Source organism: Sphaerodactylus townsendi, linkage group LG05 (assembly GCF_021028975.2).
Source record: "Sphaerodactylus townsendi isolate TG3544 linkage group LG05, MPM_Stown_v2.3, whole genome shotgun sequence".
Lineage (NCBI taxonomy): Eukaryota > Metazoa > Chordata > Lepidosauria > Squamata > Sphaerodactylidae > Sphaerodactylus > Sphaerodactylus townsendi.
Window position 1 is genome coordinate 74,734,952 of NC_059429.1, and position 23,475 is coordinate 74,758,426.

Here is a 23,475-nt window from a genome sequence, read left to right on the forward strand (position 1 = left end):
TTCACTGGAAAAAATTGTAGGTAGTTGTTAGAGCACAAGAGTGTCATGATTCGGCTAAAATATATTTATTGTTCACAAAAAGCATCTGAACATTACCCGCTGACTGTCACATGAGGATAGCCTCACATTAGGGTCAGCACGAGGATCAGGTCACACTGCCGGAAATGGCCCTTAATTTTGACAGAGTTTGGCAGTCAGTCTTCAGTCCAAATCAAGGAATGCGCCCTGGCTTTAAGGAACACCTGAAGTGTTTGTCCCGTCTCTCTGCTCTCCTTTCAAAAAGTGCCTTTTAAGTCCTGGAATCCAGGGTAATCCACCTCCAGATCTTGCTTTCTGGAAGATTGTCTATGTTGTGCCCCAGTTTTGCAAACATCATTCTTTGGGAACCAGAAATGAGCACGCTTTGGGTTTGAAAAGGAAAATGGGTTGCCCAAAACACATGGACCTGTGGGAGATTCGCGACCACTCTCCAGGCAAAGTAACCCTGGGTTGACCCCATCCTTACGCACCCCTAAATCAATTGCATCTTATTATTACAATATCAATATACAATATTCCAACAATAACAACATTGATTTTCTCCCAGAGACTGCACCTCAACCCGTTTTAAAGAGGAGAAAGTAAATAGCAGCCCTCATTAAAAATCTATAGATTGCCCCCTCCCACTAGCTGCCTTCCCCTCCCAAAAAGAGAAAAAGCAGTTTATATTCATTAGAGCTATTGAATATAAAGTAATATGTTTGTGTTGGACATTGGGGTAATGTGATAATCTGTCCGCATATCAGAGAGAAATCCACTTAGCAGCGCTGTCAGCTTGACAAGAAAAATGGGCCCATAAAGTCGGCGAATATATCGGAGGGAAAGAGCTAAGCGTGTGCATGTTGTGTGTTTCAAGGGGTGATTTTGTGCCAGTGGGCAGGCCTGTAAGGGTGTGTTTTGTGTCTTCTAGGCTAAACATATCATACTCTTTAAGCCTGGGGTGTTCAGACATTCTGGAATGAAATTGTTTTATTACACAAGGTTTGGCCAGTGGCTTCCTGATTATGAATATTCACCACTGGGCAGGCCCAAGAAGGCTTTAGAAAGGGTTGATTCTTGTCTTGCATCATGGTATATTTCCACGGATTCAACTAAGGTGACTGGGTGCCAAGGTGTCCTTTTCCTGCCTTCTGCTCAAAGCAACAAAATTCACCCATCAATTTGTATCAGTGCCAGAAGAATCATTGCTATGAAAGAAAAGGCAGCAATATTGGCTAGCTGTGACCAGTTCCAGTATCACATGACTCAGAACTATTTTCTAGGATCCACTGAGGTGGTCTAGGGGTTCAACATGATCCCAGAACCTTGGCATCATTATACTTGATCTTGAATATTTTCTCATGTAATCTTGTTGTAGCTGGAATTGTAGGAATCATCCATGATGATGTAGTCTGTAAGGTGGGAAGGATAGGGGTGGCAAAGTATAGCCTCAGTCTGACAATCATGGACATATAAGTGGGATGGGTTATCTTCATTCCTTCAGTGGAAATAATTAGACATTTTGAAGATACTGCAACAGCTTGTCAAATGGTGACTCTAAGTCTTTAATTGGTCCAAGGGAATGTTGGAAAAAGTAAAGGGAAATGGAATTCTTGATATTGGTCAGCAACACTTATTAAGCCCACCATACAAGGGTCAAGTATTTGTATCATATAGTAAATAAAGTCATTTAAACTGACATGATAGGGGAGGTAGCCCGAAATGAAGCTGAAGTAGATCGTGGACACAAGAAGTCAAAATTGGATATTGCAGCTGGGCCAATTTGGCTGGAATGTTTCTGTGCTCTTTTGTCAGCCCTTTCTTCAGATAGCCCCAGATGGTCAGTCTTTGCCTTCTCTGACCATTTCGCTTGTATGCTCAAGTAGGCAGGGAATCAATTCTTTTCCCTTTGTCATAGTTCTGACCAAAAAGCAAAAACCTTTGGCATCTTTGCCCTACCATGAAATAGACTCATGTATTAGCAAAGCCTCCAAAGCTGTTTGGTCATTGGCCTCTCATTCTCAGTTGCCATTTGGGTAACATAAAATCCTTTTTCAAGGTAACAGTGTCGAGTTTTAGTAGATTTCATATGGCTAATAATTCCCCAAACAGCGTTGTTTTAAAAGCCGCTTAGTTTTTTGCTTTGGAGTTTATGAAAATCTCCTGCACTAATATCCCGGGAGCCAGCCTATAATTGTGTTATTAAATCAATCGGAGCGGATTACATTGTAAAATCAATAAGCGGCTGTAATTGCATATTAGAAAGTTGTTCGGCTGTTGTTGATTTTTTTGTACACAGATAATTGTAATAAGCGTGTTTACCTTCGTGCTGATTTGAAGTCAGTTTTGCTAAATGACTTGTGGCAAGCGAGCTTGGCAGTGGTTTGTTAATATATGTTTCAGGGGCCACCTGAACCAAGTGGCTGGGATACACTTGGCATAGCCTAGGCCAAAGTATGTCAAGTACAGGGTGGGCTCCAAATATTGTTGGGGAGGCTGTGGAATACCTTCCCCTGTAAAAAAAATAAAAAGCAGAACTTTCCCAATGAAGCATTCCATCTAACCCAGGATCAGGTATCTTCCTGGGTTCTTTCCTCTCTAGCAGCCAGCGAGCGATTCACCAGCCTGGCTGATGCCAATGGGAGTGAGGCGGAACAGAAAGCCTGAGAGCAACACATGGAGTAGCTGAAAGGGAAGGGCGGAGCAGGCGTTGCCACATGTAAGGTTTCCAACTCTGGGTCAGAAAATTTGTGGAGATTTGGGGGTGCCATCATGTAACTGCAATCAACAGCCATTGGGGCCGGTTCCTCCCTCGAGCCACCACTGCACATGAATGGAGCCATCGCCGCCATGCCTGGCCGGCCGGATAAATGCCTTCAGGGGGCCACATTTGGCCCCCGGGCCGTAGTTTGGGGACCCCTGTCCTAGGTAGTGCATTCTACTGTCGACAGCCCTTACTGTCAAGAAGTATTTCATGATGATCTCTTTTCCTTCACCTTGAATCCATCACTCCTGGTCTCTGGAGCATCAGAAAAGAAGCTTGCTCCCTCACCAACATGATATCCCTTCAGATATCTCAACATGGCTATCATGTTGCCTCTTAACCTTCTCTTCACTAAACTAAACATACCTAGCTCCCTAAGTCTCTCCTTGTAGAACTTGGATTCCAGACCTTTTACCATTTTGGTTGTCCTCCTCTGGACCCGTTCCAGCTTGTCAATATCCTTCTTGAATTGCAGTGCTCAGAACTGTACGCAATATTCCAAGTGAGGTCTAACCAATGCAGAATAAAGAGCCCAAAAATTGCATTGGCTTTCTTGGCTGCCACATCACACTACTGTCTCATGTTCAGTTTGTGGTCTACTACTACATGTTCTTCCCTACATGCAATCCAGTTCTGTACCCAGCATATGGTATCTTTAGTGGTCACTTGCAGGAATATCTGACATTTCCCTACAAATGCTATCAATGCTGGGCTCTGTCATTTAGGCTTACCTTGGCTCTCATGATCTTCACAAATACCTTGGTAGCTCATATTAGAAGTAATAAATCATAATTTTTTGTACATGTGTGACATCATGTTCAGATCTTCACCCAAGGGTAGTCAAGGTGGTAAAGAGGGATGAGGTCATAGGTCTTTGAAGATGTAATTCTTCCCACCCTAGGGAAAGGGCACAGATTTAGATGTATGCTGAACTGTGAAGTTCTGCCTAGGTAAGATAGTGTACTTATTTCCTTTAATATCTGTTTAGTCAAGAAGAGCTCTAATGTCATTTAACTAGATGATTAAATGTGTGCATCTTACTAGTTTATGTGCAGAGAGCCCCAGCAAGGTACTACAGCATATTCCCTGAGAACTGCTTTATAGCTGCCTTATAAGTTTTGTAGGTTTATTGGTTTTGTCAGCCATGTGGAGGTTAGTTCTTATGTTTGCAAGGAATTTAAAACTGGTGCCTGATCATGGGTAGATGCCACCTGCTTAATACTGCAGAGCATTATGGGAGACTGAAGTTTTGGGAACACATCCTACCCACCTGGGATTGTTCTTGTGCATCCCCATGGGCCACCAAGGAGAGAAAACAGATATTTTACTTTGGCTATTGATTTTCTGTTGTTTCTGTTAGATGTACGATGAAAAAGTCCCTCTTTCTTGTCTGATTTAGGCACGAAATTAGCCAGGGACATCTAGGAAAGTCATTTTGTCCCGTCTTCTTACTCTTTGTTGCATTAACTATTTGCTTAGTTGCTGTGTTAGTTTGGAGAACACTGGGCATTGCATTGCTCAAGGATGTATTTGTGAGGAGCCTTTCTTCCCAGAGAATGGTTTTAGTGGCACACTACTCTTGTCCCAGCTAACATTTGCAACTATTAACCAAATAAATGTTCCCCTGTGTTGTTTTCCTGACCCCATTCTAAGTGCCTCCATTTTCTTTGACTAGTAAGCTTTCTCCTTCTGTTATATTCCTCTCTGTGATACATTTGCAGGGAGCTATCATCCCACACTCTAAACAACCCAGGGATGATCTTTAAATAATCCCATCCATATCATCAGTCTAGTTGCTAATTCTGCACCTCTTCCCATCCAGAAAAATTTATAAAAATCACTAAATATGCCAATTTACATATTTTATCACAGAATTTGAATATTCTAGTCTTATTCAAAATTCTGGGTTTTGCTGTAAGCAATTGGAGTGAGTTGTACACCAGTCAGAATTCAGCAAAATACATCCGCTTACCCATAACTGTGTTACCAGCACCCGATAGGTTAATCAGTGTGATGGCTCTGTGAGTGTGTGTTTTGTATATCTGTTGACACCCTTTCCAAATGCTTAAGTGCCTGTACTTTGGGGCCAAGACTGGTTGGGTGGCAGTTTCCTGCTCCATTCGGCCCCTGGTGTTCATTCCTCAGTCAGTGTGCCTGTCTCCTAGACAGTGAAATATGGCCACAATTAGCCTGGATACAGTTCAATTATGATAAACAGCGCTTGCACCCTTTAAGCCGTGATTAAAAGGCCTCCCCCCTTTGATAGAGAGACCTAATTTCACATTATTATCGCTGCCGCTTGATTATAAAGCACTCCTTGGATTTACAGTTAAGAGATGGATGTGGAGGCGCTGCTTTATCATTTACACATCAGTAATGATGCAGCTGTCCCTCTGCCACAACATCCATTTACTAGCGGGAGTGTGTGTGTGTGTGTTCTACCTCCCTCCCCCGCCCGAGTGGCAGCACCACCCCATGTCATCCAGGCCCTGTCTGCCACATGCAAGTGGGCAAAGTCACCCTTACGGTAACAGCGTGATGAATGGGCGCACACTAATGAAATGGAGACATCAAGGCGTGGGGCGAGGAAGAAAGAGTGCTGATGGGAGGCAGCAGAGCTGTCCCGAGTCGGAGGGGAGCGGGAAGAAGGATCGCCTCGCCACCGTGTGCTGTCAAGGGAGAAATTACACATTTACTCTTGCTTTTTCTTAAGGAGACGGCCACCATAGATCAAAACATGGATTTACAAGCCAATTTTCAACATGAAATATAGACACCAGGAATCAATTTAAGCCCTGCTTCTATTTTAGCAAACTCTGCTTGCGTTTAGTCCCAGGTAAATAATGTGAATCAGCCCAGCCCCTGAATTCTTCTTCGTTCAGCAGCGAATGGAACTCGCTGTTTGTCCATCCGATCTTCCTTCCATCCTAATTATTTTACTTTAACTACTGGATCCTCCTTCCAGTATAAAGTGTGATGAAAAGAGCAAGAGTTAAACTGGAGCAAAAAGGTATACAATAGAAGTCCATACCACAAGGGTACCGAAAAGAAGCACCTGGAGGCAATAACCCTAATTGGAACTATGTGTCACATCTGAGACCTCAAAAGTATGTTTCTAGCCCTCATTGTTAGTTCGGCAAGACTGCATTTCTTTTACTGTTTTGGGAACTGGAATTCAAGGGAGAAAGAGGTGACAGGAAGCAAGAGAGTGTTTTGATTTCAGACACTTGTTGGTGTGAGGAGGACTTGTGTGCTGTGCACAGCTCTCTAACCTGCCAAACTTCAGCCTCCTTGGCATTGCCACAAATGTGCAGATCACTTTGAATTTGGTACATGGATGAGGGAGGAGGTCACTTAAATTATTCTGTTCACAGACCTTATAATATTTTGACAGGACGGTATGCAGAAACCCAGTCCTGACTAAGACTTTCCCTTCTTGTCTTTCCTGCTTCATGGGAGGTGCTCTGATGCCAGCCTTGTGCTGTATTTGTATTAAAGAGTTTCCACATGTCTGTGCTAATGTAGAGGGTATCTGCCACACATGCCCTGTGCTGTTGGTTATCTGGCATCCACCTGAGCCATATTAAGATTAATCTCATGTAAGACATGGCATTGGTTGGAAATGAAATCTCAGGGTCTTGTGCCACATTGTTCTTGTTTGAAGCAGTTGTGCTTTCGAAACTGAACCAAAACTGACTTGGCATGTGGTGCAGACATTGCCTAATGAGCATTAAACTGGGTCTCAGCTCTTGGCCACAAAAGTAGGTAGGGTCTTACAGTGTTGAAGAGAAGAGTCTTACATATTGGCCAACTAAATGTAAAGGCACAGGTTGACTCAGAATTCCCCAGCATAAGTGTGTTCCTAAAGGGCCATACTAGTGATATTGTTTTTGTGAGGCAATGTGCAGCATTCACAATTTTGCCAGTTACAGTTATGTGATATCATTTCTACCAAGAGTGAATTCCAGCCCTCAAATAATTCAATAAACTTCTTGAGAGCGTTCAGCTCTTCCCATAGGAAGCACAGCAGTGATTCAGTAGTGATTTCTGCAGTGATTCTCCAAGTCTGCTTAATCAGACCAACGGTCCATGTAGTCCAGCCTGTTTCAAACAGCAGCCAAACAGTTTCCTGGCGAGCCAAACAACCAGTATGTAGAGGCCAAGGCCTTCCCTGATTTTGCCTCAGAGCACTGGTGTGCTCTCTCTGACTTTGGAGACTCCTTTTAGTAATCATAGCTAATTGTCACTGATGGACCTCTCCTTGTTGATTCTGGAGCCTTCATTTAAAGACATCTGTGCTGCTGCCCATGCCTGTAGTCACTGGCAATAAATCCCACATATTTACTCAAGGAGTAAGAAAGTATTTCCTTTTTTCTGTCCTGAACCTATTTCCTATTTCCCCACAACTTCATTGGGTGCACCTGAGTTCTAGTGTTCATAGAGGGGGAGAAAAACCTGCCTATAACCACTTTGCCTACTCATGTGTAATTTTACAAACCTCTATTGTGGCTCCCTTTAGCTGCCTTTTTTCTAGACTGAAAAGTTGCAGACTTTTTTCAGCGGAAAGATGCTCTTAACTATTTAATCATGTGGTTGCCCTCTCTTGTACTTTTTAAAGCTCTGCAATATCCTTTTTGAGATACAACACCAAGCTCTGCACAGAATATTCCAAATGAGGCTGCACCATAGCTCTGTACAAGGGCAATATAATATTGGCTGTTTATTGTTCAATTCCTTTCCTAATAATTCCTAGCATGCAGTGCACTACCACATACTGGGTTGATATTTTCATTGAGCTTTCCATTACAGCCCCAAGATCTCTTTCAATCTCAGTCTCAGCCAGTTCACACCCCATCAGTATATATTCGACCAATTTTAAATTCAAAATATTATTTATTTATTTATTCATTCATTCATTCATTCATTCATTCATTCATTCATTCATTCATTCATTCTTATTTATTTTATTATATTTATAGACCGCCCTCCCCCAAAGGGCTCAGGACGGTGAACAACAATAAAAATGCCATTAACAGAATTTAAAATCCAAATAATAAAACCAGTTACGTCAACTATACATTAAAATTAATTACCTGAAAACATCAACACTGACTTCCTAAAGTACGGAACCATATAAAACAAAATGGCGGCATATCCCTGCTCCTCCCTCCCAGCCCCGTGTGCACAGGAGGTCGAGATGGAATTAGGGTGTTGTTCTTCTCAACCTGGCCGGTCATATGCCTGGCGGAACAGGTCCATCTTGCAGGCCCTGCGGAAACTTTGTAAGTCCCGCAGGGCCCTAGTCTCCTTTGGGAGCCTGTTCCACCAAGTAGGGGCCAGGGCCGTAAAGACCCTGGCCCTCGTAGAGGCTAGCCGGATTTCTCTGGGGCTGGGGATCCTAAGGAGGTTCTACTCCGAGGAATGGAGGGACCTGGCGGGGCAGCATGGGGAGATGCGGTCCCTCAGATATGCAGGCTCGAGGCCGCTGATGGCCTTAAAGGTAAGAACCAGAACCTTGAACATGGCCTGGAACTTGATCGGCAGCCAGTACAGTTGGTACAGGATGGGCATGATCCGGTCCCTGCTCGATGCCCTGCCGCATATTGAACGAGCTTTAATTTCCAGAGCACGGACAAGGATAGGCCAGCGTACAGCGAGTTACAATAATCTAGTCTGGAGGTGACTTATCCCATGACTGCTAAGATTACTAAGGAGTCTTTGGTGAGATTATTATGGAGCCTTGTCCAAAGCCTTTTGGAAGTCCAAGTGTAGGATGTGTACGGGCCTATTCTTAGCCATGTTAACCAGCTCAGAGAACTCCTAATTCTTGATGAGACAGAACTTCCCATGGTAGAAGTGATGCCGACGTTCCCTTAGCAGGCTTTGTTTCTCAGTGTGCTTAGTAATACTCTTTTTACTAAAAGTTTCTAATTTAGAAACTGGCCTGTAATTCCCTGGATCCCCTCTGAGCCACCTTTTAAAAAAATTGGGTCACTTCCTGCATCCTTTTGAAGAAATATATTTTAAAATTCAGTTTCCCTATTTCTGTGGACGCTGAGCAGTAGATTCACTGCTGTGACTGCTTTGATTGGCATTTAGGGAATTTTTGAAGAACAAATAGTGAGAAGCTCAAACCATTTTGAGCAGTTAGTCATCCCTATGGTCATGCGCCTATCTGGGGAAGGGATAGGATACTGTCCTGCAGCTTGGTGCAGCTGGTCATCAATTACATAATATGGTGCTGTGAATACTTAGATCAAACTAGTGGCTTGTTTCCACTGAGAGAACAAAGCTATTTTTTAAAATAAAAAATAGGTCTGTGGAAAAGGTGAAGAAACGAGAACAAGTCCTGGTTGGTTCACTCAACCACTGAAAGCAAACAACAAGGGCAAAGTAAAAACCCAGGATATTAGGACCAATTCTGTTCCTTAAGTTCACCAATGGGATGCCTGTAGGCATCATGGTACCTGCCAACACCTTTTCTGGCACCTACCAAGTTTTTTTAGGAAGTGGGTGGGCAATTTTGCCCTGCAAGGCTTCTGACTGACTGTTGGAGATTTGATTGACTGTACAGTTTTTTTCAATGTTACCACCACAGCACAAATATCTGCACTGTGTTACTCAAGTTAAGCTGTGACAATCATTTTGTGGCTGGCTGGCTCTGCATCCTGCAGCAGCCATTTTGTGGCAGGCATTTTGTTGCTGCACCAACCATGCCATGTCAGAATTCTAAATTTGCTCAAAAAGGTTGGGGGGTCCTGCCTTAACCTTACCAGGTTTGCTAAAAGGATCATGGGAATTGTTGCATCACAGAATTGTTGCATCATGAAAATATGTGTAATTCACAGAACGGAATGCACTGTTTGCCTTCTGAATTTGTGAATTTAAAAGTGCCTGTGCCTTCTAGGTGGGTTGCTAGATAATGCATCGTGTACAACTTTGAGATCTGTTTCATAAAGTTTTGCATATAATTGTGTAGGAGGAGGTGGCTGTCTCAGCTGCATAGGGGGCCATCAAAGCCCATTGATCTCAAGATTTTATAAGACCAGCTCTGGCCTGGGTCTTCAGTAGGTAGGCAGTGATTATGGGGTTTTTTTGCTAGTGATTTGTGTGAAATTTGAGTAACAGCGTTTCATCTTTGCTGAAATAAATTTATGGTGCCTGGTTCTAAATTGCTCAGCCATTGAGTGCTAATCTGTTAGGTTATTAGGCATGCAGAAGGGCTGATATAACTTTGCTCTGGCACTTGTGGGCAAACACAGGGGCTGGCGCCATACACCTCTCAATTGGGATGGGGTGGGCAGGCCCAGCAAAGACCAGGTCCATAAGTGACGTGACCTGTTCACAAGCGGCCTACATAATTCATGAAAAAATGCATTCACACCATTGCTGTTGTACCACTGAATTAGAATATGACTTGCTGATTTAGAAATGGGAGCAGATAAACTTACGGTATAATTCTAAATGATCTCACAGCCACAGTCAATAATTGGGCAGAGAGAACAATGCCAATCCATTTTGTGGCATTGCAAGTGGTGCCGTGGCACATTTAAAGTGTGCATATATTATAGAGATCCTGTGTCAACATGCCTGCGAGATGTCAGCATTTGTGTCTAGAGTGTTGAATGTGTGTAACAAGAAGATTTTATTTGTGATTCTCCCCCCACCATTGAATTTTGCTCACAGGTGAGAAAGCAATGTGATCTCTCTCCCTTTCTTTCTTTGGCTGACAGATGACTGCAAGAACATTGCCAACATCATGAAGACACTGGCCCACAGAGGGTTCATCTTCAAGCAGACCTCCAAGCCCTTTTGATCTCCGGGGCCAGCCGGACAGGGCTGCATGCGGCTGGCTCCTGCTACATGGGCGTGATGGGCTGGAGTGTTCGAATGACAGAAAGAGGACAGAGGAACGAGCAACCCCACGACTCCGTCAGTTTTGCTGTTCTGCCAGTAGAGGCTGTATATATGGAACTGGAATCTCTGTGTAGGCCTGACGTGACTCCCTCTCTGGGGCCGGCTGCCTGCCCAGCCTGGCCTAGCCTGCAGCCCTCTAGGGTGCTTGCTCCACATGGTTAGAGATGTAGATTGTTTTCCCTTTTGTTGGCTTCTGATTTCCATTGCCGTCTTTCTCTCTCTCTCTCTCTCTGATAACATTTGCGCCTGTAGCAAGACCATGGTGCAAAGTTTGGGGCATTTGCCCTTACTATTTCGAGTCCAATATCATAACAGCTGCTGTCAAGCCCCTTTCCCTTTCCCATGTGAATCTGTTACTGTGTCTTCTGCTAAATATTGACTGAGCAGCATTCAAACAGCCCCCTCTTTCTTCAACAGGCTCGCTCTCCCTCTCTCCACCCCCCATTCAAGCAAACACTAACCCTCCTATTCGTCCTGTATGTGACTAAGGAAGCTCAGCTCTTTCTGTTCAAGGTGAAGTGCCTGTATTCCCCGCCCACCAGAGGCCACCTATCTCCCTAGGACTCTGTTCAGCAGGGGCTATCATAGGCTAGAGCGTCCTGGTTGATGCTTGACACCTTGTGCAGCAGTTCTTGCTCCTTCCTTCTTCGCTCATGCCTCCTCCAGGCGTGATGTACCTTGCTGTGAATCCATCAAGTGCTTGTGCATGGCCCTCATCAAGCATGCAGTCCATTGCAGGCAGTGGACATACCCATCACTGCTAGCTTGGTAGTGGCTTGTGTTCCCAGCCTCGGTTCCTGGCAGGGCTCGACAAGTTGACTAAGATCTCCGCCCTTTTACTAAACTGACATCCTCCCTCCTCCCACAGTGGCACACGGCAGCAACTGTTTTGTTGCTTCTTGAGATCTGCAGCCTATACTACTCATTGCCTGTACCAGTGTGGGTGAAAGGAGGATATAAGGTGATTCTTCTGTCCACAACTCAGTGGTTTCCTAAAATGTCCCACCCCACCCCCTTGTCTTTGCTGAATGGATCCCCAGATGGATAGGTCCCAGCTGCTGCCCTCCTGGGAGCGACACTAAGAGGGCTCTCTCTGCCCATGCAGCAATGAGGCTGTGAGCTGATACAGGCACTGGGCCTCCCCAGTAAATAATGCATGGTGTGTGGATGTTCCAGCTGAACCCAACTGACCTCCTCATCAGCTCGTTACTTCCATCCTTGCTGTAAATGTGCCACATGAATAAAGTTTGGGAGAAAGGAATATGTGACTTATTGTGTGTTGCAAAAGGGGGGAGCTTTCTCCCCAGTAGCTCCCCATTTTCCTCTTATTCCTACACACAACAGCAGGCACTGCCTGGATATAGTTCTCACTGTCTCAAATGCCTTGCCTGCTTTCGTGTCACTGGTCTTCTAGTTATGCTTTTCAAATAGGATCAGGACCAGTGCTTCTCAACCTGGGGGTCGAACGACCCTTTCACAGGGGTTGCCTAAGACTCTCTGCATCAGTGTTCTCCATCTGTAAAATGGATAAATGTTAGGGTTTGGGGTCACCACAACACAAGGAACTGTATTAAAGGGTCGTGGCATTAGGAAGGTTGAGAACCACTGATCTAGACATTTCCACCGGTAGTTCAGTGAACACAGCACTCAATGCAGATCACTGCTTATTTGTGGGTTCTTCAGTTGAGAAAAGCCCTTCCTTAGCCCCATGCTGCCTTGCCTTGTACTGTACCCCATCCTCAGTTGGAACACAGGCAGACGTTTTTGAAAGAAGACATGACAGAACCATTAGGAAAGCCTAGAAGGTGAGGCCATACTCATGGACACTACTAAGATTTTCCATGTCTTTTGAAAGACCTCTCAACACAGGGGATTCCCACTATTCACTATCCCATCAGGGATGAATCACAGTGAAGAAGGTAGACTTTCTGAACTGCCAGCAGGTTGGCAAGACAGTTAAGTTCATGCACCTCCCAAATCTCATGAATAACTGTAACAAGAATTGGAGCTTAATCAGGACAAGAAAAATGTTTAGGTACTAGTTCTGCCTTTCTACTTAGACACTATGAAGTCTAAGCCAAGCATGGAGATACAACCAAGAAACAAGCCAAGCATGGAGATACAATCACCAGTCTGTGGTGATTTCTACACAGGGACGGGCTTGTGTAGTTTCCCTTTTGACGGTTCAGCTGGCAACAGAGCTTTCATATGACCTCTACACCTGCTATAACGCTAAGTGTAACACTTAAGTTCTCTGAATTCTCAGGGTTTTTTTTAAAGTAAGGCCCCCTCCACACTGGCAAGGGAAGGAAATGAAAACAGATCCAAAGTTCACCCACACTGCAGCCATCCAGGTTTTACTATGATCATTCCCAAAACTGCACCAAGCAGGTTTGAGAAAGCTTGAGGAATAGCTGTTGAAACCCCAGGAGGTTGCAAATGTACAGTGATGAAGGGAAGCAGGAAAAAAAATCTACTTCTTATTAGCTTTTAACCAGGGTGGATAACCTGTGTGTAACTGTTCCCCACCCATCCACTTTTCAGGCCAGTCTAGTCTTTCTTGGCTGGGGGTGTCCTCTAAGACATTAGAAAATGCAACAGAGTCTTTCCTACCTCAGGTTAGGCTTGCAGATCAAAGGTCACAGGGATTTTAATAGCTCCCTCTGTGTAATCACCTGATCAGTTTTTATTGATTCAGTGTCGATGGAGTAGTCTAATTAGTTTTCTATGAAAATGAAGAACTTGGCCTTTGACCTTTTTTTCTGCCAGCAAGAATATAAAACAAAGGGTGTTGTTACGTGCTATCAATTCCCAGTTGCACTTGAAAGGGGACGCGGAGGGTAAAGTGTGAGTCTGGTCTGACCACTCCAGGCATGGGTGTCATACCCTCTCTGCCAACATGAACCTGATGGAAGGCTAGTATTATTATTTTTTTAAAGGAAGTGAAAGGAAGCAGCATTCTGATTGTTCAAAAGGTAAAGGTAGTACCCTTTGCAAGCACTGGATCATTACTGACCCAGAAAGTGACATCACACCATGTTTACTAGGTAACCATGTTTATGGGGTTGCCTGCCATTACCTTCCTCAGTTATCTGCACTTTACCCCCAACAAACTTTTTACTGACCTTGAAAGGATGGAAGGCTGAGTCAACTTTGCACTGGCTACCGGAAAGTGACTTCCATCAGGATCCGACTCAGGTACTGCAGCTTACCACTCTGTGCCACAGGACTGTCTGGTCATTCAAGGCAGGCACTATTCAGTGTTGAGCAAGCCAAGGAATCAGGGAACAGCCCTTCAGTGCAGGATATTTGAAGGGCTCTTCTCATAATTTAGTTCTGTGACTATCTTGAGAGCTTGAAACTTAGAATTCTAGCACTAAGAACTGAAGAGCTGCAGGGGGTATTACTGCCTATTTCCTGTCACATGTGTTGCTGGTGTCAGTTGCTGCCAACCTTTGCCTTCCAACTCAGGGTAAGGGTTATGCCTAGGGCCATAGGTATGTTACAAAAAACCCCTTCACAACCTTTGGCTTTTGAAATCTCACCGAACATTGTTCAAACATTATCAAACCCACTTTCGTGCCTTCCTCTAGAATGTTAAATACTATATACCTCTGTGTTAAATACTGTGATTTTCCTCCTGTGCTTGTATGGAATACAAGACACAGTTATAGTAACTGCCGGCTATATACAAGCTTTCAAAAGCTTTATATTTCAAACAGTGTCTCAGTGCATACTGACTCCTTCATTGGCCCAGAAACAATCCTACTTCAGAGCACCTCTGCCTGGCATAGACAATACTGGTGTACCTTGACAGGCAGTAATGAAGGAAACAGGCCTGGTCTACATAATATAATTTACCTTGTTCCTGGTGAATGATGTCACACTTTGCATGCCAGTAGCATGACAACATACATAGTGTGGTGTGGAGGGTTTTTTTTTAAAAGAACGCCAAGTGCAACATGTCCCTTTGTTGGAGCTCCAGAGGTTTCAAATTCTATGAGTGATATAACTTTCTAAAGGAAGTTACAGAAGCATTTAGAATGCCATGTGCTAAAAATATTAAATCATTAAAGAGTTCTTGAGTTGGATTCCTTGAGAGGGCAAACTACCCACTCAACTAGCCAAATCTATGTGGCAACCCCTTCAAATGAATAAACAATTTGTATGAGAATAGACCAGGGGTATCCCAACTCTGGCACTTCAGATATTCATGGACTTCAATTCCCATCAGCCCCTGCTGGCATGGTCAATTGGCCATGCCAGCAGGGGCTGATGGGAATTGTAGTCCATGAACATCTGAAGCGCCAGAGGTGGGACATCGCTGAAATAGACCATTCCCCTGTGCTAAGCCATACCAATTAGACTAGGCCTCAGAGGCAGAACAGAATCACTTAGCAGTACAAGGCTGCTTGTGGGTAGTTGTAAGAGACTGGCAAAGGGTAACTCACCCACCTGAGAGGTAAGAAGGGGTGGTGCAATGTTTGCACTAATCAACAGGACTTAAGTTTTAAAAATGTTAGGTCCAGTACACAGAAAAATACTTAAGTTAATAGACACCATCCCACATGAGGCATTCCCCCTTCTCTTGCACACAGCATAGAATTCCTCTTCTACAATTGAACGTTTGCAACAAGTGTGTATCAACTAAAAACAAAGTGAGGTGCTGTGTGGTTTCCGGGCTGTATGGCCGTGTTCTAGCAGCATTCTCTCCTGACCACGGCCATACAGCTTGGAAACCACACAGCACCCCAGTGATTCCAGCCGTGAAAGCCTTCGACAATACATAAAAACAAAGTGTTTTTTTGAAATTCATATTTAATATGCAAATTCAACCAATTCATTTAAAAATTATTACAATTTCTTTAATTGGGAAACAACTCTCTGTAATGCCAGAAACAAATGCATTGGTGTAGTGGATGTTATTATGGTTTCCAGTGACTGGCTATGTATTATTGCATTGAGCCAAATACATAGAAGACGCTGCTTTGAAAGTAGCACAGCATGAAGCAGGAGACTTCAATGATCCCACACAAAGCAATGTGTCTTCTCTGCAAAATAGTTCAGCCATGCAGATCTTGCCTATGCCTTCCCCAACTGCACTATTATTTTAAAGACCCAAAGCCCAGTCTTCTCCTTCCATGATTATGAGACAAAATAATTAAGGTAACATGAACAACTCATCCGTAGCATCCTACCAGGGAACTGTACAAAGGCTGAAGCTCTGGAGGTCTGAGTGATCATCCTTCTCCTGCACGTGCCAATTTATGGAACGATCCAGACAAAAGAAGCCTCCTATGGGTAGCCTCATTCTGTCTTCCTGCCTCCTCCTCTCTGTGGGACAAAAAGTGATGGGATGCTTACAAAAGTCAGGTGTAGGAAAGACAGTGCAATCACCACAGCACCAACCCAGGAAACCGTGATGTGAACAAGTCCAGCTCCTGTATCTGGTGAAGCCACGGCAAGAGTCTTCCAGCATAAAAGTCACTGCCACAGCACAGTTGATGCCGCAGCCAGTATTCTTGTCCTTCAGTTGGGACCTTGTGTTATTCAAGGTTTCTTCACCTTTTTGACAGAGGAAGAGCTAGAGGCAGATTCCCTGCGTTTTCTCTGTTCAAAAAGAGAGAGATCACAAGGGTTAGATTATTATCAGAAAAAGATGAGACTAATTTAGTACTGTATGAGACACAAACACACTTTCTTAGAAACCCTGCCAGTCCCAAGATACTAGGCTGGTAACAGAAGGAAGATCACTGATTCCAGAAAAGTCAGGCCTATGTTTGGGTACCTAGAGACATGGAAAGGAGGGAGGAAGGAATTTTTAAGGTACAACATGCAGTTCGTTTGTCTGCAGAGAAAGGGAGACAGGTGGTCTTGCAAAACATTACAGTGCCAGAAAGCAGCCAAATATTGATAGCAACCCCACAGTACTAGACTGCTGGCTACAACACATAGTTCTTCTGTCATTATTTAGGTGGTGGTTAGCCTGAAGCCTACCCCAAGGATTCTCTGCAGTAGACCCTAGGGCCCTCTTGGTAGTAACAGGCTATTGTCATGAACATGCAAAAAGGGAGCAAGAAATGGGGGGGGGGAGTATAGGTGGGGAGACAGGATAATATAGGTGGAAAGGAAGCAGACAGGGTCCCAGAGAAATGTCCCAATGGAAGCAGTTTAAGGATATGAGAAGGAGCAAAGACTGTTATCCGAAAAACTCTCTCCTTTCCTGGGTTCAAAGCCCATGCAAGGAAGTTCAAACCCAACTGAGCTCTCCTGGGGTTTGAATTCCCATCTACCAACTTCCTTTGCTTGTTCTTAATGTTTCTGAGTCATAAACTATTGAGAATCCACACTAGTAATGAAGCCCCCCTGTAGTAGTGCACTGCCGACCCAGCAGTGCCGTAGTAGAAACGATTGGGGCCAGCCTTCATGCGGACTCTGCATTGGCCTTGCCACGGTGCGCCATCGCCACCCCTCCTCGTATCCCCATGAGGTCACGGTGTGAAGTGAACTGTCTGGCTCAATCACGAGGCGCAGGGACAATGGTCTTGCCCCCAGGTGAGGATTAGGCTCAGACGCGTACGCTCTTCTCCGCACGTAGCCAGATGAGATCATGCATCACATGATGATCTCCCGACCTCCCGCTCTCGAGACTCCCCCAGTCCTCCCTCCTACCGCGCCCGATAGAAGTAACAATAAAAGGTTACCCCAGGAACCCGTAGGCCAGACGGGAGACTTCGCTAGGAACCACGGACCTCGGTTCTCCACGCTGCCTGGCGAATCTCCACCAGATGTTATCTCAGCGGCGTCTCGTCGTTCTTGACGCGTGGCCAGCGTGGAGTGGGCCCCGTTACTAAGCTGGTGCGAAACTCGAGTCTCAGGGGACACCACGCCCTGCTCACACGTATTCGCCTGGGGAAGGGCAGCGATACCCGAAGTCCCGCTGGATTCGAGCATCCAGGACCACCGATTTTGATGCTCGCCCTGTCCTCTGGATCGAGCGCATCCAGAGACCGCTGGCGATCCTAGGACAACTCTCTCGTCCGGCCGGAACACCGGTTGAGTATGGGAGCTTTGCAAAAGCAGGGCTTATGACAGAAACGCGTTGGCCGAAGACTGAAGAGCGTTCCAGCGAGTCTGGCAAGGAGGTCCCGTGAAGGGAGCTGCGCATAGGTTGGTTGAGGAGATTGAAGAGCTCAGTGTCCATGAAAAGTGCCCAGAGGGGGGGACGGTTGAATCTTAAGGACTACAGGGAAAACATCAGGCGCACTTCTTAGCACAGAGCCCTCGTAGCGCCGATGTAATGCCGGCTGCCTACTGGCGATATGGGGACAATGTTTGTAATGCCATCATCAGCCTGCACCTGACCCTCACGGCTCCCTTGCTGTAGGCAGCCCCTCCTTCGGATCTTTCACCTTCGAATTTCCAACCCGGAATTTTTCTCTATCACTAAATTGGGCGCCTGTCCTCCTTCTGCGCTGACCCCTAGCTCCTTCACCCAATTCAAACTCTCAGCGGCTCCAGCGCCCCTCCCCATACTCCGCCTTCCTTTTTTCCGGAAGCCACTGCACCTCCGTCAAGCCAGCGTAATGCGGCCTTGGGTTTCAAGAAAACTCTCATAGGCAGTATTAGCCACGATCTGCAGAAGAAACCCTGTGTGAGGAGAGCGATGCGCGATGATTAACTTGCATTGTACCCCATCCACTTCCGCGGATACTGAGGAGGGATGGCATAGTTAAATGAGGTTAGCCGAGTACCGCCCCTGAGCTATAATATCCTTACCGAGGAGCTCCATAGAAGCAATGCGGAGACCATTAGAAGTCACTAGCCTTCCATTGAGGAAGGCATGCTGGGAAACCATCGTAAGGAACCACCTAATAGTCCCAGATGGCTAAGAGACCACCTTTCGCATGCTCTGAGCCCTGCACGAATTTGTGAGTCACCAGGAAAGTGAGTTCCGCCAGCAGTAGCACAACCGACCTTCCACCTCTGAAGCCTACACCATACGGCTCAACTGCGGCTTGATGCTTTTGCCAATCCCCAGCGATCAGGTTGTCCTGCCTGAGGCCACTTCACGATTAGCCTCTGGAGTGTGCCTATAAGGCGATTTATCAAAGTCCCAATGCCCGGCCAGCCAACCCAGAGTTTCTCCTCCATCCGGCAAAAACCTCAAGAGCCCTATGCTGGATTTGTTAACAGGCTCCAGGAAGCGTTCAAGAGTCAGGTAGACAGCGAGGAGGCCCAAAGCAGGCTCCTCATCGCCTCATACCGCCAAGCAGCTTCCATGGAGATTGCCGCCAGGGCAATCCTGCGGAGCCTAGGCAAAATCCTGAACTAGCCACGACATGCTTAAGGCTTGCGGGACAGCGGATCCTCCGCCCATCAAAGCTAGCCTCCTGCGCGGCAGCGCTCCACCCGGTGGAGACAGTCTCCAGAGATGACTGCTTCAACTTTCGCGGCAGACCAGAACACTCCAAAGGGAGTGTGAGCGCGGCGGCAGCCCGGTGGGGGGCCTGCAACCCGATGGAGGAGGTCCCTCCCAGGGAGGAGAAGGCCTGCAAAACCCGGTGCCACGTTGCCAGAAGGAGCTTCCATTGGGAGAAAGCGACTGCCCGGTCGAGGCGAACTCCCTTGAGCCAGTCTCCCCAACCAAGTTAAGGAGGAAATTACTAGAGAGCAGACCCAAAGCGCCAAGGCCCTGCCAAAACCACCCCCCCTCTGCATTGGCATCTACGCTCGCATGCACCCAGCCCATCTCCTTTAAGTTCCCCCACCCCGAGGTTCTTGTAGCCCCAACCCAGTATAGCCAGAGCCCATCCCTACCGGGACAATTGGAAACTGGTGCTGCCAAAGGCCTCTGCAGCTGAACAGGGGACTGTTCATGCGTCCCCGAGGTGTCGACTCCACGCTGGGACCCATCCACCTCCAGGTCTGGACAAACATCCCACAGGAGCTGCCGCGGAGCTGGCCTAAGCAGCTCAGCTGGTTCTCTTGCCTATCTCGCTGTCCGCTGCCACGACCCAATAAGGACTACGAGCCCAACGAAAGCCAACATGGGCGCAGCCTACACCACCCCGTCACTTGCCCATGGTGGAGGCATCTCAGGAGCTCCGTCCATGTCTGGGTTTCGCCGTAGAAGAGATCAGTAGAAGTTCAAAAGGGCCTGGTGGACACGGCCCCGATGTTACCGTCATCAGAGCAGCGAAATTGGCCGACCAGTCGCCCGACCGAGGCTTACCCGCACATCTAGGGTGGGGGAGACAGAGCCAGCGAGGCAGACATCCGCCAGCTCACGCGGTCAACAGCCCAGGACTTTCGGCGGACAGCTCACAGTCCGCCCATTGTTCTAGACATCCATGTCAATCTCTGGGGAAGAGACCTCATGAGTCAGGTTAAAAGCGACTCTGGTCTGGGATAGAAGTAAAAGCCGTCCACCGGATCATTGATTCAATCGTGCCTTCGAAGTTGCCTCCCTGAATTTCCACAGGAAATCTGTTTCCCTCCCCTCCCCTTTTTCCTTCTGTTTTAGAGCCAGTAAAGGCGGAGGGCGAATTGGCTGACTGGCCCTCCCTGGATTAAAATCTGGGCCCGATCCTGATACGCAGCACTGTCAGGACCCAGGCCCCAGTTTAAAGGGGCTGCCCAGCCATTATGCAGCTAATACCCAAAGCCACGTTTGGGTTATGGCTTGATGCCAGCGCCTGGCAACTTTATCAGTACCATGTTAAAAGGCCAAAACGGCTCAGCGGCCGCCCTTAAGGCCCGGTCACCGTGACGGCAATTCCCAAAGATAATTAGATGCAAAATTTAGCACCATCCAGCTTCCTGCATTAGCCACCAAGGTCCGCGCGGTGAGTACGCTCCCCTTGCAAAAGAAACCCCCTTCCTTTCTCCTTTGTTATTGCAAGGAATTTGCCTCTAAAATTGCCCTGGTTTAGCTTCATTCCCGGATGCACCCATCCCCCAAAGGTGCTTCCAAAGCCCCTTTATTGGTACTGAATAAGCATGCATACCCCACAATCCCCAGGACTGCGCCTGTTCCCTCCCCTCTCGAGACTCGGACCATTTTCCAGCCTTGGCCTTTCCCTGATGGCGCTCTGGAAGCCAATTCCCACCGGGGTCGCCTACCTCCTGCCACTCCCTGTCAAACAACTAAAGAAGAGGAGTGTGGCGGCCCCAGGAGGGTTGCATTAAAAGCAACCTTCACAGGCTGCAAAACAAGCCTTCTTCCTTCCCATATTAAATCTAAACACTAACTTCGATCCCAATCTCCGCCATCCCGGCTCTAGAGCCAGGCCTGGCGGGACCAGCCCGTAACCTGGGAAGGGGTGTGTGTTTCAGTCCACCCTCTTCCTACAGGGTTCCGTGGACTCCGATTACGCCGCTGACAGGCCAGCCCATGGAATGGGCAGGAGGAAACCAACCCCATCCCGGAGATGGAGCGCACATCTCTCTAGAGGATCCCACCCAGCGATCCCAGCAGGAGCAGCCCGTCATAGCGCCAAAGACCCGAATGACCGCAGGGGAGGCGTCAAAGTGACCACCAGCCAGGCCTAAGCTGCTGCTGTAGGAACCACCCAGGGGGCTTGCCGAGAACTCTGTGCGCTCTCTTTGCGATCATCACCACCAACTCCGTGACCACCATCCTTTGCCTGCCTCCCTACCGATAGCGTCGGCCACCCCTGGCAAGCTTTCACCAGACCAACATCCTGGGAGCAGTTTGCCTGCGCTGCCAACGTCTCATCTTTCTGCCTGGGCCCAGTACCTGAGGAGTGGGAGCCTGCTGAGCTCCCTGCCTGCTCCCGATCGCAGCGCGGGCTTTACAAGCGGGTCTGGGCTGAGCCCTTCATGAATACCTCCTCCATCAGATATTCTATGGCGCCGACTGAAGGACCCGATGGAGTAAACCCTCCCGGCTGGCGCTCTTTCCCTTATCACCAAGGCGGTCGCTAACCCGCAGGTCAACACCTGCGCCCGCATCACCCGAGGCGCCCAACCCGAGCAGAAGGAAGCCGACCGGGCCCATTCGATGCGGCTTCGGCCAGTTGGAACTGCACACACATGGAGGACATTCCCCGGTGTTGGTGAAACATCACCTGCTCCCCAGGGGGGCTGGTTCTGGACCTCTGCGAGGGAAGGGCCGTTTAACTTCACATCCCGCATACGACTCCCCTGCGGAACTCTTTGCTGCCTCAATTAAGCCTCACCATTGTCCTACCCCAGGCTCCACCCGGGAGCCGGACGCGCCCGCCCGCGCCGCCCGCTCCGCGCCCTGCCTTTCGAGCCCCTCCACCAGCCGGGCTGCTGACGGCTGGCATCGCCCTCTCTCCGAAGCGGAGTTCGGTCTCCCTCGCAACTTCCCTGGTGGGAGTCCCGGTTCGCTTCCTACAATGCTACTAAGACTATTGGCGGCTGGCCTGTGTGTGTGCCCTTCTTGAAGGATCCATCAACTCTACCTCCACCGCTCTGGATGCCCTGGCCTCCGAGCAGCAGGAATTTCGATCAAAGCGACCCTAGACAATGCGATGCGGCTATTGATTATTTGTTGTTGTTACATCACCAAGGTTTGTGAGAATGCTTACATAATATGTGTTACCACGTTTTAATCTTTCTGATAATTCCCGGATTGATCCCACATAGAAAGTGCGTGGAGCTGCAGAAGAAGTTGTATCCTAATCTGAAGTGTGATGTTTTGCCCCATTGGTGGTCCAATGCCCTCTGGGGCTGGCTGCGGGGAGGAGATGGTTGAGTGCTATTGTACAGCTCCTGCATTGGTTTAATTGTGTGCCTTGTTGATCCCGGATCTTGTTTCTACGTTCAATGCGTGTCTAATGTGTACTGCCTGTAGCGTGTGCTTAAAGAAACCCCTCGCGACACCACCCTTACCCACATAACCTTAAGTTCCTAATGTTGCACAAGCAGCTTGGCCAACTTGACCAAGCGGCCGGAGGAGACAGCGTCCCCTTTAAATGCATGCCCCTTAAGCGTTTGACCCCGTTTCCTAAAATGTAAAAAAAAAAGGAGGAGATGTAGTAGTGCACTGCCCGACCCAGCAGTGCGATAGTGAGAGCTTGATTGGGGCGCCAGCGGACCTCGCGGCCTTGCGGTACATGTCGCACCCCCCTCCTCATCCCCGCTGGAGTCCTTGGTGCGTGAACTGTCTGGCTCAATCACGAGCGCGGGACAATGGTCTTGCACCCCCAGGTGAGGATTGGAGGCTCAGAGCTGGCGTGCGGCTCTTCTCATACGTAGCCAGATGAGATCATGCATCACGCCAGTGATCCTCAGCCCTCCATCTCCCGGAACTCCCCAGTCCTCCTCCCTACCGCCCCGATGAAGTAACAATAAAAGGTGCCAGGAACCCGGCCAGGCCGGGAGACTTCGCTAAGGAACCACGGTTGCATCCGGTCTCCCGCTGCTGGCGATCTCCACCAGATGTTATCTCCGCGTCTCGTCTCGTTCTTACGCTGACCGCGTGGGTCGACTACACCCCCCCTCCCCCCCACTTCTTGCTGCTGCACCCATCCTCCATGGTCAAGTACACAATGAGCATGACTGACTATTAGGCCGTCAGTGGGATTCAGAGGAGCCACCCTCCCTGGTTTTTGATCAGTGAAGAATCTGCATTACTTTGTGAACAGGCTTCCTAGGAAAACAAAGTCTAGCATTTGGGAACTGAAGACCAAAAAGATACAACTGAGCAGCCAGTCCAGCCGAGAAACAAAGAAGTAGGGGCTTGAGAGCTTCCCAGTGAGGCTGTCGAATTAATGGGGATGAGT

General features: G+C 47.5%; 2 protein-coding genes across 6 annotated transcripts in view; one reads left to right on the top strand and one right to left on the bottom strand.

Moving 5' to 3' along the window:
- ERI3 (ERI1 exoribonuclease family member 3) overlaps positions 1-11,960 on the top strand; it is a 272,372-nt gene extending 260,412 nt beyond the window's left edge. For all 5 annotated transcript variants that reach the window (XM_048497063.1, XM_048497064.1, XM_048497061.1 and 2 more), the window contains exon 8: positions 10,516-11,960. In XM_048497063.1, coding sequence (XP_048353020.1) covers positions 10,516-10,598 — 83 coding nt within the window. In that variant the 3' untranslated portion in view covers positions 10,599-11,960. The remainder of the gene's footprint in view (positions 1-10,515) is intronic.
- Positions 11,961-15,542: 3,582 nt separating this feature from the next.
- Positions 15,543-23,475, bottom strand: part of DMAP1 (DNA methyltransferase 1 associated protein 1) — a 46,518-nt gene continuing 38,585 nt past the window's right edge. Inside the window, 1 exon segment of the mRNA XM_048497444.1 lies at positions 15,543-16,309. Within this exon segment, the coding sequence (XP_048353401.1) occupies positions 16,250-16,309 (60 nt within the window). The 3' untranslated portion in view covers positions 15,543-16,249.